Source organism: Leptonychotes weddellii, chromosome 9, assembly GCF_054177405.1.
Source record: "Leptonychotes weddellii isolate Sample4059 chromosome 9, ASM5417740v2, whole genome shotgun sequence".
NCBI lineage: Eukaryota > Metazoa > Chordata > Mammalia > Carnivora > Phocidae > Leptonychotes > Leptonychotes weddellii.
The window spans coordinates 66,619,192-66,637,116 of NC_138377.1; the positions used below are offsets into that span (position 1 = coordinate 66,619,192).

A 17,925-nucleotide genomic window follows, 5' to 3' on the forward strand; every position below is an offset into this window, starting at 1 on the left:
GAGAGGGGGGATCAGGAAGATCATTTGGAGGAACACCATGGGTGACCAAAAAAAAAAAAAAAGTGAGTGGAAGGGGAGAAAGAACTCCTCCTCCTCACTCTCCTCTTCCATCCTCTAAGTTCCCTTCCCATCAGCCTCTTCCCAGAAAGGAGTCCTTTCCCTTCTTGCCTCAAATTGTAAAGTTTCCCTTCCCTTGCCAGAGGGGTAGATCTCAAGATTGTAAATATCTGGGAGCAGGAAACGGCATTTCTCATCTGGTAGTCTTGTCTAGTGCTCATCCCAGCAGATCCCTAGAATGCGTCCTTATTTTTCCCTTAAAGAGTTGGCATATGGAGTCTGTTCCAGCAAATCTGTCCATTTTCAGGTTGGGTCCCTGAGAACCTGCTCTGCCAGCTACACACACACACACACACACACACACATGCACACAATTCCGCATCTCCCCCCATTTGGCCCTTTCCAGATCTGTCCAGCTCTCACGGCCATCCCCTCAGTTACTCTCGCCCCCCACCTTGACTCCCTGGCCACTGCTTTGGACCTCCACTCCACACTGGCCATTGCTAAGCACAAAAGGACAATCATGGTCACCATGCCGACCAACCCTAACTTATTTTCCAGATCTTTGTTAGGTAGGTGCACCCATGCTCCTGGAAGGGCAGAACGCAGAGGTAGTGGATTACAGAGACTTTAGTGACTGATTTGATGCCTCCACCTGATTTTTAAAATGACTTGTCCAGGCTGGAGTCACAAAAAGTGCAGGCTGGTGGTCAGCGGACTTGGGAAAAGGGCGTATCAAAGGAGGGGATGAACATTACCAGGAACAGGTTTGAAAAGATCTCTGTGAAGCCTGCCTTGTGCCTAGCCAGGACTTGTTAGCCAAAGCGAAGATGATCCAGATGGAACTGCCAAGTGCTGGACCCAGGCTTCTTGAAACGGGAAATAGTGCCACTGAGAGGAGAGGAAAAAGGAACCCGTCTGGTGTCACCCCTCCCCCACGTGAACGCCACACTCTCACCCGAGTGTAAGGAACAATCGTGCTTAGATCCCCGGTTAAGTCAGCCTGTTGGGTCAATCTATCCAGCCTGGACCAATCTTTTTTTTTTTTTTTTAAGATTTTATTTATTTATTTGACAGAGAGAGAGACAGCAAGAGAGGGAACACAAGCAGAGGGAGTGGGAGAGGGAGAAGCAGGCTTCCCGCTGAGCAAGGAGCCCGATGGGGGCTCAATCCCAGGACCCTGGGATTATGACCTGAGCCAAAGGCAGATGCTTTAACCGACTGAGCCACCCAGGTGCCCCTGGACCAGTCTTTTTATTGGCCAGGGAATCCACCCCAGCAGCCCCCAACCTGTCCTACCTTCCAGGGAGAGAGGAGAAAAGAGGCATTGCTGTCCCAGTCCCTAAATTCCTTCCTCATGAAGATACCTAGAACTGCAGCGAAAACCCCAGATTTAGGGAGTCTCAGAGTAAGAAAGTGGTGTTATCCTGGGTAGAGGGAGCAGCTGTTGGTGTCCTGCCTCAGTGAAAATGTTTATGGCCCCCCAGGACTTTCGTCCCCCCAGCAATGGAGATCACCCCACCTTCCACAGTCCTCATCCCAGAGACCTAGGTGAGGGTTAGACTCACCCCGACTCTGAACACACAGGGTTGGGCTTCTCTTTCTCACCACTGACCCCACCCCAGGAGGGAGGAAATACTGAGTTGCGGGGTGGATCACCTGCGGGGTCCTGATCCCTGCCCCTTCACCTTCACCAAAGCCTAGAACTGACCCCAAACACACCCTCCCCTCTTCTGGCCCCATGCTCCCTCTGGTCTGCGCAGACCAGACTGCCTTCCCCTTCCCCCTCCAGACCCATCCGGTGAACGCAGCCTTTCTCGCCAGGCTCACTCCCCCAATTGCATCCTCCTTGGCTTCTGAATTTGCCTTGCTCAGCACAAGGATGTGACCTACAGGTGGAAGGGAGGAGGTCATCTCGGGACAAGGCCTGGGGATTGGGTGTCAGAGTTTGGGCACCCGGAGCCCAGTCCCCAAGCCCGCCAGCGCCGGCTATAATTAGTCAGGTGGGGCCACTGACCTGGTTAAGGGGCAAGTTCCCTCTGCCACACGGTCCGAAGCTGAGAAGGTTCAAGTGAGAGACAGGAGGAACGCTGGTGTCTTCGGAGGGTGACTATCGGGATGGGATGGGGGCAAGCCGGGTGGGATACGCTCAGGGTACTGAGTCCGTACACAGGTGCCTTGTATGCTTTGCCGCGCTTCGTGAATCCCAGAGTTGGGCAGTATAGCCTAGCTGCTCGAGCCTTGGGATGGGGGTGGGGAGTGGGGTTTGAAGTAGGGAGAGGGGCTGTCATGTCGCTGGGCTGGAGGCCGGGGTTCCTCCGGCCTCTCTGGGTCCAGCACTGAACCCCTTCTCTCTTCCCTCTGTTCACCTGCGGCAAAACAGCCAACTGGACGATGAGCATCTCGGACTCCGCACATCGTCCCTTCGACCCGGGGAGCGTCTCTCTTCCCACCCAGAAGGACCGCCTTGACCTCCCTTTACCTGACCGGAGAACGCCCTCCTGGCCTCCTTCCCCGGACGAGGATCCCAGTTTGCCCCCCTTTCCTCTGGAAGAGCCTGTCCCCAGGCCTAAGGCCCCAGGGAACCTTCTGTCACCAGCCTTGTCCCTAGAGGAGGAAGAGAATGAAGATGAAGAAGGCGCGGCGGAGCCAGAGGGACTACGCAGCGAGGAACATCCGAGCCAGTTTTTCGCTGAAGCACAGCGGCTTCGGGAGCAGAGGTTGTTGCTGGACGAAGAGGTGTCAGTTGGGGGGCGAGTATACGGGGTGCATCGGGTAATCTTGGCTGCAATTAGCAGCCTTTTCCGAGACAGGCTGCTGGGCGGCAGAGGTCCACGACCACCCCTCAGCCTCGATGTGGCCGCCGGGGCCTGGGAGGCCGTGCTGACCTTTGCGTATGAGGGGTTGCTGGGCCCTGCCCCATGGGGAGATGTGCTGGTCGTGGCCGAGGCTCTGGGAGCACCCCGGGTGAAGGCCGCAGCCCAGGGGAGACGCAAGGGGACTGGAAGCGCCAGGGAAGATGAAAAGCAGACCAGCCCGGCAGAGGAGCTGAGGGAGAACCTGCGTAGCGTCGAGCTCCTATACAAAGAAGGCGTTGGGTGTGACCTGGAGCTGGAGGCAGGCGGCTGCCGGCTGCGGGGTGAGGACCTGTGGGGCATTATCTTACTGCAGGTGCAAATATGTGTGTGCAAGCTGCAGGCGGTTTGATCCCTACCACAGCGGTTTTGATCCCTGCCGCAGTCAGAATTTCCATGGGGGTGGCCTTTGGTGCCTTTCCTGACCTACTGAGAGTGAGGCATGCGCAGCTGAGTTGTTTTCCTGGGAGCACTGACAGATTTAAGATGACCCTGTGGCTTTCCCTGGGGCCGGTAACAAGGAATTTCCAGCCAGCTGGCTGGTGTTAGGAGTATAGTCTAAGCCAGGAGAACAAGCAGAAGGTGATTGACTCAAACAGGGATTAACCAAAGACCCTTCTTGGCATCTTCTATTTAGGATACAGGAAAGCCAGAGGAATATGGTGGAAAAATTCACTGTGTCCTCTCACCTAAGGATGCTTGACACCATGGTAGATATGAGTCCTACAGCTAACGAACAAGGTCTGGTTTTGTTTTGCCACAATCTTAAGACCACCAGGACATGGCACTTTGAAGTTAACTGTGCTCATCACCAGGAAAACTAACGAGAGTTGAATAAGTTGAGTGTTATTCAGATTCTACTAACTTAGTGAGGTACTGGGGTCCAGGAATTTTTACACACCTCATCTCTTTTCATTCTCACTGTAAACTAGTGAGGTGGGTACCATTATTCCTAGGTGCAGGGGAAGAGCGGTAAACTCAGAGATGTTAACTGGTGAGAACCAGGATATAAGCTGTTATTCACTAGCCCAGTCTGCTTTCACTAGGCCATGCATTCCCTCCTAAGCAACCAAACCAAAGACACAAAGGATCTGACAAATGGGAGTTGGAATGCAGGCACATACAAATTTAAAATTAAAAGGTATTGATTCAGAGATTGTCTACTTCAGCTTGTATACTTTACTGATAAAGAGACCAGACTTTAAGACATGTCCAAAGTCACATAGCTACTGGTCATTAGAATGACTGGAACCCAAAGTGCTTCTGGGACTCCCAGAGGAAAAAGCATCCTGTCTTAGCTTGGACTGCTTTAACAAAACATAGACTGGGTGGTTTCACAACAAATTTATTTCTTACAGTTCTGGAGCCTGGAAGTCCAAGATCAGGGTGCCCCTATGGTCAGGTTCTGGTTAAGGCTCTCTTCCTGGTTTGCAGAGGGCCACCTTCTCACTGTATCCCCACTCGGTGGAGGGAGAGTTATCTCGCTCATGCCTCTTCTTATAAGGGCAGTAATCCCATTCACGAGGGTTCCACTCCCATACCTAATGACCTGCCAAAGACCCCACCTACAAATATCACCACACTGGGGACTATGGCTTCAACATATGATTTGGGGGGAGGGGAGACATAAACATTCAATCCATAGCAGGTCTCTAAAGTGCTTGTTATCATTTCTGATAGTAGCAGATGGAGGGGAGATTTACAATTTCTTAGTTATAAAATTCTCTCTAGGGTTTGGAATTTAAACATACTTATATCCCTGCTTTCATTTCCCTAAGAAACATTCCAACTTAATGGTGGAAACCTGCCCAGTAAAATTCTAGGGAATACTGATGAGTAGGAGGGAGAATACAAGTGGCTGTGACCCATCCCTGGTGGCCCTGAGCTGTAGGTTTGTTGATTATATGGGAACTGAAATGGCTTACCTGCTTTGATGAATGCAGATTTTCTCAGGCAATATGTTTTTGAAAGCTGTCACTGATGATCACTTCCTGGGAAGCACCGAGGCGCTACCGACTGCTTAAAAAGAAAATCACCTGTCCTTTGAGAGAGGCCAATGTGCCACAGTTGGTCAGAGCAGCTGGAGGTTCGTAAGCTTCCCCAGGAGTTCGGCCCTGTTAGCTGCCTGAGAGGACTTCCAGCAGCATTTCCCCCTTTTTGGTTATGAAGCACTTCAAACACACAGCAAATTAGAAAATATTAATACGAACACTCAAACACCCATCTCCCAGAGTTAACAGTTAACATTTTTATGATATTTGTTTCGTCTCTTTATTTTAGTTATCACTGAAGTTTAAATCTGTGGCATTTTGCTGACAAATACTTGGGTCTGTGTCTCTTTAAAAGAGGACGTTACCGTAATACCTTCCTCATGTCTAACAAAAGGAACAATAATTTCTTAGTATTACCTAGTCCACGTTGAAATTTTCCCACTTGGCCAAAAAATGTCTTTTAGCGCTGGTTCATTCAACCCAGGACCCACTCAAGGACTATGCTGTGCTCAGATATATGTCTCTTATGCTTCCTTTACTCTTGTATGGTCCTCTCTCTCCCTTTTTATGACTTGACTTAACTGAAGAAACAAGATTAGTTATCTTAGAATGCTCCATTTTCTAGATGTGTATGTGTTTTCTGTCATTGTTTTAACTTGTTCCCTTAGCCTCTCAATTTCCTATAAATTTGAATTGAGAGCTAAAGGTTCAGTTAGATTTGGGTTAAATATTTTGGTCAGAATACTCCATTCTGGATGCCAAATATCTCAAATTGAGTTGCATTGGGAAGCATATTAGTCTAGGGAGTTAGTAGCATTTGTTAACCTGATAGTTTCGGTGTCATGAGGCCATGCAGACAGGAAGGGCACTGATACGAAAGTATGCCCCTTGCAGCCTGACGTCAGTGCCAGTGGGTGGTGAAGATCAGCTCAGACAGCCATGGAATAGAAAATAGATCACTTCCTTTCTCTAGGACTCAGTTTCCTTCTCTTAAAAGGAGTGATTGAACAGGATGATTTTGAAGGCTTCCGGTTTAAAATTCACGACTCCATGAATTCTACTGAGATCGGGGGCGGGGGGGGTGGTGCAGAGAAAAGCTGCACATGGGAAATCTTAAGCAGGAAATGGCACTTAGAGGAGGTTAGGTCACAGCCATTCCTGAGTGTGGTACCATTTTCTAAGTAAAACTGGACTAACGGAATGACTGAAGCCAGTGGCTCTTACAATGGTAAAGGAAAGAACTTTATTTTGTGCACAACAGAGACCTCTGTAAGTTGCACATTGGTCTTTGCAGTTTATTTTGTGCCCCCTTTTAACAAATGCTGTCTAGAGCATCTACTCAACTTGATCAAGGCTCTTTTTCCAGTTGACCTGGATCAAAAAAACCGAAGCAATGTTTATCGTGGTGTCTTCAGGCCACTAACATGAGATTCATGCAGGGTGCTTGAAAATGTTAAGATACAAATTTCTGGGGTCTCCATCTAGACCTACTGAGTCAGAATCTCTGGGGGTGGGTCCCTGAATCCTGCATTTTAACAAGCACCCCGTGGTATTCTGTTGCACACCACAGTTCGGCCTGGGGCCTTGGGTGGTGGGCCCAAGTTGGGGGTGTGAAGCTGGGATCGTGCCTGGCAATTTGCAACACTCTGGATTCCCGTCTGCTTCTCCTTCTTGCAGTGCACCGAGCAGCCCTGGCCTGTGGCAGCGAGTTCTTTGGCGCCATGCTCCTGAGTGGGATGAGGGAATCCCAGGGCACAGAGGTGTCTCTGCACACCATCTCTGCCCAGGACCTGAGACTCCTCGTCTCTTTTGCCTACACGGGTGCTGTGCGGGCAGGGTGGCCAGGACTACTGAGAGCTGCCCAGACTGCTGTGCAGTACCAGAGCTCTTCTTGCCTTGCTCTGTGCCAGAGAGCCTTGGCACGGGGCCTCAGCCCTGCACGTTGCCTGGCCCTGTTCCCCATAGCTGAGGCCCCTGGGTTAGAGAGGCTCTGGAGCAAAGCCCGTCACTACCTCCTCACCCACCTGCCTGCCGTGGCTTTGTGCCCCACTTTCCCTTCTTTACCGTCTGCCTGCCTGGCTGAGCTCCTGGAGAGCGATGAACTACACGTGCAAGAGGAGTTTGAGGCCTTCATGGCTGTGTGGCGTTGGTTAGCTGCCAACCCCGAGACCGAGGAGTCAGAGGCCAAGGCCCTGCTTCGACGTGTTCGCTTTGGCCGCATGTCCACCAGGGAGCTGCGGAGGGTACGGGCCGCTGGGCTGCCTCCCCCCCTGCCCCCAGACTTGCTGCATCAGCTCCTGGTAGAAGCTGCCCTTCCGGGTCAAGAGAGGCGGAGGGAGCCTGACCAGGCACTGGTAGTGATTGGCGGGGATGGGCTCCGATCAGACATGGCCAGAAGACAGCCCTCCCGAGGAGTGTGGTGGGCCCGGGCCTTCCGCTGCGGCACGGGACTGGTTCGAACCGTGGAGTGGGGACGGCTCCCTGCCCTGCCTGCCCCAGGGCGCTTCCGGCATGGGGCTGCGAGCCCGGCAGGGAGCCAACTCTACGTGTGTGGGGGACAGGATTTCTACGGCCACGCCAACACCCTGGCTTCGACTCTCAGGTATGGGCCCCACAGAAGAGCAGGCCCCAAGGTGGGCAGCTGAGGGAAATCGTTGGCCCGGCCACCCACAGAGTCCCGGGGTCACTCTTCTCTTCTTTTGTTCCGCTGTGTCCAGGTGGGACCCCGGTCAAGAGGACTGGGAGGAGATGGCACCTTTGTGCCAGGCTCGGAGCTTTTTTCCCCTGCTGGCCCTGGATGGACTACTTTACGCCCTGGGTGGCCGAAATGGTGATGTTGCTCTCAACTCTGTGGAGGCCTATAACCCCGAGCTCAATGTCTGGAGGTGAGCAGGGAAGGGGCTGTTTCTAGACATCAGGGAAAGACCAGGGGACTTGGAAGAGAAGTCGAAGAGGACTTTTGCCTGATCACGTGCCCTGTTCTCCCTTAGGCCCGCACCTGCCCTTCCAGCACCACGCTTTGCCCACGCAGCTGCTGTTTTGGAGGGCCGATTGTACGTGAGCGGAGGCTGCAGTGGCGCTGGCCAATACCTGGCCTCGTTGCTGCACTATGACCCCAAGCTTGAGAAGCCAGGGACACTTCTGAGCCCTATGGGGGTACCTCGGGCTGGCCATGTCATGGCTGCTCTGGGTGGCCGGTTGTATGTAGCAGGTGGGCTAGGCGAGACGGGAGACCTACTGAGCTTTGAGGCCTATGAACCGAGGACTGATAGCTGGACTCACCTGGCACCTTTGCCCTCCCCCCATGTGGGGGCTGCAGGTGCTGCGCTGCAGGGGGAGCTACTGGTGCTGGGGGGCTACAGCCACCGTACTTATGCCCTCTCGCACCTCATCCATGCTTACTGTCCTGGCCTGGACCGATGGCTCTGCCTGGGAACTCTGCCCAGGCCTCGGGCTGAGATGGCTGCCTGCATCCTGACGCTGCCCTCTGTGCAGCACATAGCTTTGGTTCCCACACGGCACCAAACCAAACCTGCTGGCTGAGTGCGGAGCAGCAGTGGATGGGGGCGGGGGCGGAGGAAGGGATCAGAAACATCATGAGAGAAGGACAGAGATGATGGGGGGAGAAAGAGAAGGTTTTATTCACGATAGCATTTTATTCCAGCGCAGTGTTCTATAACTCACAAACTGCTTTTGTATATATGATCTTCATTGAGCAAAAGGTAGCTCCAGAATTCCTGGAAAAGGCTGCTGGAGAGGGGGAAGCAGCTGAATGCCTGGATAAGGCGAGGAGGCCCAGGAGCCACTCTACAAGGTTTAGGGACCCTGACCCCATTGTTGGTGGGGCAGGCGCATCTGGCTGGGAAGATAGTTAAGAAGGTCCAGGAGTCAATGTGTAGGGGCCATGAGAGGACAGTCAGAAAAATGATGATTCTGACTCATGGATCAAGATGAAAACTGTGGAAAGGCCACCCCTGAAAGAGTTTGAGAAGTGTGGGGGAAAGGACTGTAATTGTCATGCTCTTCCCTTTTTCAGGACTTGCTCCTTTCTACTCTCCAACCCCTGGGACACCTAAGCCCTCTTGGCAATATTCTTTCTCAGGTAACTTGCAGGCTCAGTCCGGCGTTTCCTCAGCCCACACACTGCACGCTGCCCCTAAGAGCCTCTTGGCAGAAGTCCTTGTCCCGACCTGGCGCTGCACAGGGGTTTGAGTTGCCCCGGTGAAGAGGAGGGAGTGCTGTGTGTGGGGAGGAGGAGGAAGGCCAGGTGAAGGAGTGAGGCGTCTGTAGTGGGAAAGGGATGGGATGAGGTTTGAGGGGGTGGGGTGGAAGAAGCCAGAAGCCTGACTGGCTTCTTTCCTTCCTTGGGGGTGGGTTCAGGGGTCAGGATTGACAACAGGACAGTTGCTGTGTGAGGTCCTACCTCAGTTGTGAGAGGCGTTGTGAGAGGAGGCGGCAGAGAGAAAAAGTGAGAGGCAGAGAGGACTCAGGAAAGTGTTTTCCCCCTTTTCTTTCCCTTTCCTCTAGAGTTTTTAAGATCCACTTCCCTTTTTTTGGCCAGGAAAAGTTAAGTCAGATGCTTCCTTTCTCCCTTTCTCCACCCAGCTCTTCCTTCCTTTTTTCCCCTTTTTTCTTTTCACTTCTCCCTTCTCCCACAGAGTGATCTATCACCTACTATGTTCCAGGCACTAAATGAGGCCCTAAGGACACAGAGATCAGAGAGCTCCTGACCAGCAGGTAGACTTGTCAGTGGACTTAGGAGTATGGCCTCTTACCTTATCCTTCGTATCCCTCGCTCTTAGAGGTATGATAGCCCAGACAATGGAGGAGTGAACTCTGCCCAGGGAAGGCTTCTGCTAAGGAAGTCATCATCAAATGGGTGTAGTTTGAGTTGGACTTTGAAAACCCCTTGGAAACTCACCAGTCAGAGAAGTAGGAAGGCATTCCAGTCAGAGAAAAGAAGCAAGTGGGACATGTAGTGCCCTGTGTCTCTCTAGCAAAGGAGAAGTCGGTATTCCAGAGGGTTCTTCGGAGGCTTCTGCTGCTGTTGCCAGCCCACCCTCTTCTCTGGAGCTTTTCTGAAGACAGTAGCTTTCACTTAATTGTATATTCCCTCCATTCACAACTCCCCCTAAGTCTTTCCTGTCTAGTATTTCCATTTCTGACCCCTGAGCAGCTCAGGGCAAAGAAGGGCCAATTCTTTGTGTAGGTCAGTTATCTATTACCATTGTTTATTAAGATTCTCATGCTCCTAAGGGTGAGATAAAGAAGCCTCTCTTGTACATTTCTTCATCCTGGCCTGGAGGCGCTTGACATACTTTTGTTTATATTTTTGAGATTTCATTATTAAGATTTTTTTCCCCCCTATATCTCTGTTTTGGAGCGTAGATGAATATGAGGAGGGATAAGTAGGATATATATGAGAAAAGGGAAGAAAGATTGAAGAAACCAGAGGAGAAGGAAATTGAAGGTCCCGAGGAACTATGAGGATTGAGTCTTTAGGATGAACTTCTGTGAACATGTTCTTTGCGGTTTGTAGGCAAAGACAGGCTTAAATAAATGTTTCATCATTATCGAATGATTCTTGTATGAGTTTCTTTATTATAAAAAGCATGTAAAAGTCCCCTGTAATTTGGCTCCTATCTCCACCACACTATTGAAACTACCCTCCCTCATTGTCACCATGACCTACTTCTCACCAAATAATCTAAGGCTATCCTCACTCTTCTTCATCTTTCTGCAGGATTGACTGGCTTAAAATTGGCTCTTATCCTAAATATTTCTCCTCCCCTGGTTCCAGAGAATGCATTCTCCTGGGCCTTCTCTTATTTCTCCAATCCAAAGAGGTGGCAGAGGGGGTGCCTGGCTTGCTCAGTCAGAGGAACATGTGACTCTTGATCTCGGGGTTGTAAGTTCAAGCCCCATGTTGAGTGTAGAGATTACTTAAATGAATAAATACATAAATAAACTTAAAAAAATTTTTTTTTTAAAAAAACCCAAAGAGGTGGCAGAAAGCTATATTGTCCAAAAGGGCATGGCTCCATCCCAGGTGGAGCTGACAGCCAAAGGTCCAAAAGTATGCAGATAAGAGTAGTTAATTACAGAAGTCTCTAGCTTTCATTATTTAGGGTTTTTGTTTGTTTGTTTGCTTTTAAATGTAGGCGTCACACCCAGAGTAGAGCCCAATGCAGGGTTGAACTCATGACCCTCAGATCAGGAGTATGTGGCACAGTCTGGATAATGAAGAGGAAAACTTTTTATGAAAGCAGTTTCCAGGTGACATATCTTTACGCGAGGACCAAGAGGCTGGCTTGGACAAGCATCACAGTTTAGGCCTATAGGCAGGAAAGTCTTAACTACTCTTTCAGGGCCATAGACTACATTCCAAATCCTGGCTAACCTCTGGGATCAAGGGGCTTTATGTGGAAGAGTATGAATTTATCACAGTTCATGGTAATACGGGACAAAAAAATACACACACACACACACACACACATATATATATATATGCAGGGATGTATGTGTATGTCACTAGCAGTGAGATTATAGTCTTTTTTTCTCTAAGAGATAGGATGTTCATGATATTATTGTTATAGCTGATAATTTAAGATGTAATCATCTGTATTTCTGATTAGAATAATGAAAAAAAAAGGGCAGCTTGAAAGTGTACTGAATTAGGGTGGCTCAGTTGGTTAAGCGACTGCCTTCGGCTCAGGTCATGATCCTGGAGTCCCAGGATCGAGTCCCACATCGGGCTCCCTGCTTAGCAGGAGTCTGCTTCTCCCTCTGGCCCTCCCCCCTCTTGTGCTCTCTCTCTCTCTCTCAAATAAATAAATAAAATCTTAAAAAAAAAAAAGTGTACTGAATTAGAATCAGTCACTTGGGTTCGAGCCCCAGATCAATTGCTCCTTTGGTAATTGTAAGTCCCTTAATCACTTTGAATGCTAGTATCTTAGTCCATAAACTAGGGATCATACCTGTACCATAAACATCATAGTGCTAGTGGAGTCGTGAGCTCCAGAGCTTGGGATAGTCTTAAGGACCTCTAGGCAAATCTGGAAAAGTATGCCCTGGTAGTCTGTAAACCAAGTTCCAAGGCCACATCCTTTTTGATCAGTGAACTAGATGATGTCAAACAAGATAATGTGCTGTACAATCCCCTGGGACCATGAGTGCCACACACAGGGTTACGAGGTATATCCCCAGCTACTCTGGCCTAAAATTGCTCCTAAGATAGGGCTGTGGGTTCATCTGGACTCTAGCTAGGGCCAAGGCATTTAGAGGGTTAGGGTCTCCTAGCTATATACCAGCTTGAGTAATCATCGGATAGGCAATGTGAACCCCAATGCATACTTTTCAAGCAAACTGTCACCGATGAAAGCCAACTCTCTCATAACAAAGTAAAAACTGCTTGTCTTATAGTGCTTGCTATGTACCAGGCAGTGTGTTAAATGCTTTACATACATTATCTCATTTAAATGTCAATACAACCCATAAAAAGTGGATGCTATTATTATCCCCTTTTTACAGATAAAAAAAACTGAAGCTTAGAGGAGTGAATTTATTTACCTAAGGTTACATAGTTTGTAAATGTTGAGTGTATATTCAAACTCAAGTAGAAGGATTTCAAGCCCACTGTCTTTCTTTTTTTTTTTAAGATTTTATTTATTTATTTGAGAGAGAGAGAGAAAGAATGAGTGGGGTGGGGAGGGGCAGAGGGAGAAAGAGAAGCAGACTCCCTGATGACACGGGTCTCCATCCCAGGACCCCGGGATCATGACCTGAGCCCAAGGCAGACGCTTAACTGACTGAGCCCCTCAGGCGCCCCTGAGCCTGCTTTCTTTGTTATGCTACCTCTCCAGTGTAGATCCACCTCCACAGAGTGGTACACTTTATTCATGAAACTCATCATTGGAGTCTACAAATGGGAGCAATCAAGGGGTATAAATGGCATTGGAGGCTTAGAGACATAGTCCTGAGGAGTCTGATATACAACTGCTGTAACACATACTAGTTGTGAATTTCAAAGAAGCTCAGCCAGAGCAAGGGGCTCTTCCTCCCAGTAGTTTGTTTCATTTGCTAGGATATGTTGAGCCAGGTATTGTTATGAGTACAATATATCAGGTGAAACTTTTCAAATAAAGGATCTTGACTGGCCCCTTTACCTTATCAGCATCATCTGGACTTATTGCAGACTCAGAGACCAGTCTCTTACTCAGTTCAGGGTTTATGAGATTATTTACCTTATTTTCTTCTGCAGCCTAGGTCACACAGCTCATCAATAGCAGAGCAGAATTTAGACACAGATCTGTTGGACTCCAGAGTGCACATTTAGTTACTATACTATACCATCTCCACCCCCATCTTAGATTACTCTAACATGGTGGCCAAGTATTCCACTCTTCCTGGGACTATCCTAATTCCCATGTTTGATTTCATTATTCCTACAAACCATTAGAAGATTCCCCCAAGTCCACTATTTTTACATCCAAAGTTTACTTTGAAATGCCCCATCCACCCAGAAGCAGCACTCAAGTCCTATGTGAGATCAGGTGTCCCGATCATGTTTTTAATATGATTACTTTTTTGACATGAGTCTTTACGCCTCAGGCAGGTCCCATCTTCCAAGACTTATGGACTGCTGACATACTCTTTTAATGTGTTCATGAAAAGGGCCTCCAGGGACACATGTGTGGCTCAGTCAGTTAAGCGTCTGCCTTCGGCTCAGGTCATGATCTTAGGGGCATGGGATCGAGGCCTACATCGGGCTCTCTGTTCAGCGGGGAGTCTGCTTCTCCCTCTCCCTCTGCCCCTCCCCTTGCTCATGTTCTCTCTCTCTCTCAAATAAATAAATAAATAAAACCTAAAAAAGAAAAAGAAAAAAGCCTCCAGCGCAATGGTTCATTTTAACAGTGGTCTTCTGTAGGCAATAATGCTAAGACATGTCAAAGGGAGCAGATTACTGTGGCCAAGGTCTGGACTGGGAATCAAGGGACTTGTGTTCTAGTCCTAGCCCTTTCTCTGACTGACTATTTCAACCTGGGCAAGTCATTTGAACACTTTGGACTGTCAAGTGAGAAATTAATGAGTAGTTAGGAAAGTGATAACAGCTGTTTTTCTCCAACTGCTAAAATGCGGCTAGCAAGCTATAGGCAAGATTGTCCAGCCCTGTTTACAGCCTCCAGGATAGCTGATCCACAGCATGGACTCCTCTTCTCAGGCCCTCACAAGGAGCAGTGTTATGGGATGCAATGCTAAGTGCTAGAGTACCTGGCCATAGTAACTTCTGTAGTGAATTTGGGTAAGTTTTTGTTAGGGCTGCATATCTAGAATGTGACCACCCAAAATGGTCTCTAACCACTTGTGTAGTCCGTTCAAACACATGTTTGCTAATATGCACAGAGCAGGTGTTGAAGTTACCTATTAAATAAGTTTTAGACAGCAGGGATTATTTAGTGCTAATACTTGTTAACAAATGTCCCAAGACGTTATGAAAGTTGATACTATATTTTTATGCAAAAGGCAGAAGAAGGTGGAACAATATATTAAATCTGTTCACTGTCTTCTGTCAAGACCTCTTCCCAATACCTCTCTGTAGGCTGAGAAACAGGTCTACTTCCCTGACCACAGTGACTAGACAAATACTAGGGCACAAGGGTGGGAAGGAGTGCTGAATCTGATAGATCACCACAGTGTCTCCTTGGATCTGTTGACTACAACTCTGGGGCTGTACAGCTATTAGGGAAACATGACTTCACTTCCTACATCCGAGAGGTTGGTTTGGATGCTGATTAATTTGATGTCAATGAATAAATATTTGTTGGATGAATGTTAATGTTAACAGGCCAGAGACCAAATGCAGGGTTGTTTTGAGTTAGAGGAGTCAGAAGGAAGAATGCCCTAAAGTTCTTGCCACCTGCTGATGTGGCTTTCAGATGTCCCAGAAGGGCTGCTTAGGGCTGTCAGGTGTTACCGAATAAGTGCTTGTCCATGTATCACAACTTGTATGATGTTTCGAAGTTGGCAGTAGTTAGACTGAACAGAAACATAAGCTGTAAATCTAAAGGTACTTATTCACAAAAGAGAACAAATCCATTGAAACCAGTGGCCTTTACGTTCCCCAGGCTTTCACTCCTCTCAGCTTCTTATCGGAGGAGGCCCGCCCTTCCCAGTTCAAAGTCCTATCCCTCCAGGAAGTTACTCAAACTCCCTACCCCACATAATCCTGTAGTTTGTTCCCTAGTGGAATATAGCATGTCTCATAATCTGCCTATTATTTTTGTGACTTCTGCATGTGTCTGTCTCCTTCTTGAGATCGTGAAACCTTGAGAAGAATGCATGTTTTATACATTTTACAGGCTATCATTTGCACTTGGTAGATGCTTAACAGATTAAACAATATTTTAATTGAAGTGTAGTTGACATAATATTATAGCGAACAGGTGTTTGTCGAATCAAAATGGGAGGACAAGAAGTGTGCAATAAAACAGATGAGAAGAGATGAATAATTTTCATAGGTGGTAGGGCCCTTAATAAAAGGGCTTCAAAGAGCTGAGAGGATGGCAGAAAGGAATCAGCCTGGACACTATAATCTGAAGAAAGGTTGCTTCAACTGAAGAGAGTGGCTAATTTAGAAAAGCAGGCCTCAAAGGAACAAATATTGGCAATGTGCATTTACAACTGTCCACTGGAGAGAAAAACTAAATTTGGACTTTGTAAACTTTTTGCCAGTCGAGAGATTTCCTCTGTTACAAGGCAGAGATAGTTTATCTGGCTATCTCAAAATCCAGCTGAAATATCTCTTAGGGATTGGTCAGTGGCTCTCTAACTGGGACAGAATCAAATTGGGCCCAATAAATATAAAGTATGTATATGAAATTCAGGTGTGGCAGGGGCTTTCCTTATTAAACTGCAGTGGGGTAGGAAGTTACTCTCTCTCCATCTGGGGAATCACTCTAGACCAGTGGTTTTCAAAATGTGGTCCCAGGATCAGAGATCAGAATCAACATTACCTGAGCAATACTTGTTAGAAATGCAAATTCTTTGGTCCTATCCTAGATCTACTGAATGAGAAATTTTCAAGGGGTGTGGAGGGTGGTGAGCAGCAACCCCAGTTTTAACCAGGGGTTATTAAACTTCAGCATATGTCAAAATCACCTGAAAAGCCTGTTAAAACACCAGTTGCAAGACCTTGCCCCCAGGGTTTGGAAATGGAGACCCCAGGGCCCATTCCACTTGTCAAGATTAGTGCTTCTCAATGTTTAATGTGAGTGGGAATAATCTGGGAATCTTGTTAAATTATAGTTTGTGATTCATAGGTCAGGGGTGGAGGCTGAGAGTCTGTGTTTCTAACAAGGTGATGCAGATGATGGTGGTCCACAGCCCATAGTTTCATTAGCAAGACCCTCGCGCAGAGGTTCCCAAACTTGTCTGCACATTAGTATCATCTAGGGAGCTTTAAAAATTACTGGGGTCCGGGTCCTACTCTGGAGACTGTGATTTAATTGGTCTGGGGTGTGGCCTGGGTTATGGAATTTTTAAAAAAAGATTTTATTTATTTACTTATTTATTTATTTGAGAGAGAGAGAGAAGGAGAGACAGCATGAGTGTGGGGTGGGGAAGAGTAGAGGGAGGGAGAGAGAGAATCTCAAGTAGACTCCCTGCTGAGAGCAGAGCCTGCCACTGGGTTGGATCTCATAACCCTGAGATCATGACCTGAGCCAAAACCAAGAGTTGGAGGCTTAACCAACTGAGCCACCCAGGTGCCCCCGGGGTTATTGAATTTTTAAAATATCTCCAGTGGTTCCAGTGTTTAGGCTTTGCTGGCCTTGAATTTCTTTGTTGCTACAGCTAACTGGAAAGTAAACTCTAGATCTTCCTAGTAAATCAGGAAGTGGGGGTCCCTGTTGCTATTCTTCCTGCATCATTAGTGTTCTCTGATCTGAGGCTTCAATGCTCACTGGATTAAGTTGGAAGGGCTTGCATATCCTATTCTTTCACTGGTAGGGCAGATAGTTCCCACAGAGAGCTACAGACGAGGAGGCCTTGAGGTGGGACAATTATCTAAGGTATCCCCCTTGTTCCAAGGGGAGGAAGCCTTGGAGATTTAGGCCTTCAGAAGGAAGTCATATGTGCAATCCACTCTTTTCCTCTCTTAAATATGTCACCATTCCAGTCTCCTTGCAGGACCTCTTCTTTCCTGTTTCCTGTTTTTTTGCTTGTTTTGTCTTTTTTTAGAGAGAGAGAGCTTGGGCATAAGGAGGGCGGGGACGGGCAGAGAGAAAATGTTAAGCAGGCTCAATGCCCAGTATAGACCCCGACCCAGGGCTCCATCTCATGATCCTGAGATCATGACCTGAATGAAGTTAAAAGAGTCGGAGGCTTAACCGACTGAGCCTCCCAGGGCCCCATGGGTTTCCTAGATCTGGTGTTCCTTCACCAAACTCTTCTCTTTCCCCTATAGACGGACCTCCAATGAGCAGTAATGCACCTAGGGAGTGGATTCAAAAATTTGTGGAGGCTTTTTTTCTCTCATAATTATTAGAGTTATCTGTAGACATTTAATGGGCAGGATTAATGTCTAGCCAAGATTGCTAGACATTCAGCAACTGTGCAGGGCCCTCCCACATAATAAGGGACATGCCTACATCACTGACAACTTTGAATGATTTGCCAGTCACTCATGTAGTTGAAAACTCATTGTAATTAGGGATCTGATTTTTAAATATAATCATAAGGCATTTTATATAAGGTTTAATATATCCTGAGCTTTCCAGGAATGCCACTACTATAAATATTATGGGATGATCACACCTTGTTTTTTCTAAAATTTGCCAGAAATTATTTGTCATTTTGGAAAATCATGCCACATCAGCACCTCTATTCATGGTATTTGAATCACCATTGTAACATCCCCATATCATGCTGCATTTGTAGTTGTTACAGTCAAGGTAATTTTATATAGAGCTGCATGTATCTGAGTACCACATTGTCTTCTTGAATGTTGTGCCCAAATATTTACA

The 17,925-nt window shown here is 47.8% G+C and overlaps 1 protein-coding gene across 1 annotated transcript; it reads left to right on the top strand.

Annotated features, from left to right (window-relative positions):
• The first annotated feature begins 1,185 nt into the window (after positions 1–1,185).
• Positions 1,186–10,481, top strand: KLHL33 (kelch like family member 33). Its single transcript, XM_031026006.2, has 5 exons — positions 1,186–2,163; positions 2,441–3,196; positions 6,581–7,505; positions 7,621–7,788; positions 7,894–10,481. The coding sequence occupies exons 2-5, from the start codon at positions 2,452–2,454 to the stop codon at positions 8,444–8,446; spliced, it is 2,391 nt and encodes a 796-aa protein (XP_030881866.2). The 5' UTR covers positions 1,186–2,163; positions 2,441–2,451; the 3' UTR covers positions 8,447–10,481.
• Positions 10,482–17,925: the final 7,444 nt, after the last annotated feature.

Coding starts and splice junctions, on each gene's coding strand:
- KLHL33 (XM_031026006.2), top strand. CDS start 2,452: ATGAGCATCTCGGACTCCGCACATCGTCCCTTCGACCCGGGGAGCGTC. Junction 3,197..6,580: donor AGGCGGCTGCCGGCTGCGGG/GTGAGGACCTGT, acceptor TCCTTCTTGCAG/TGCACCGAGCAGCCCTGGCC. Junction 7,789..7,893: donor CCCGAGCTCAATGTCTGGAG/GTGAGCAGGGAA, acceptor GTTCTCCCTTAG/GCCCGCACCTGCCCTTCCAG.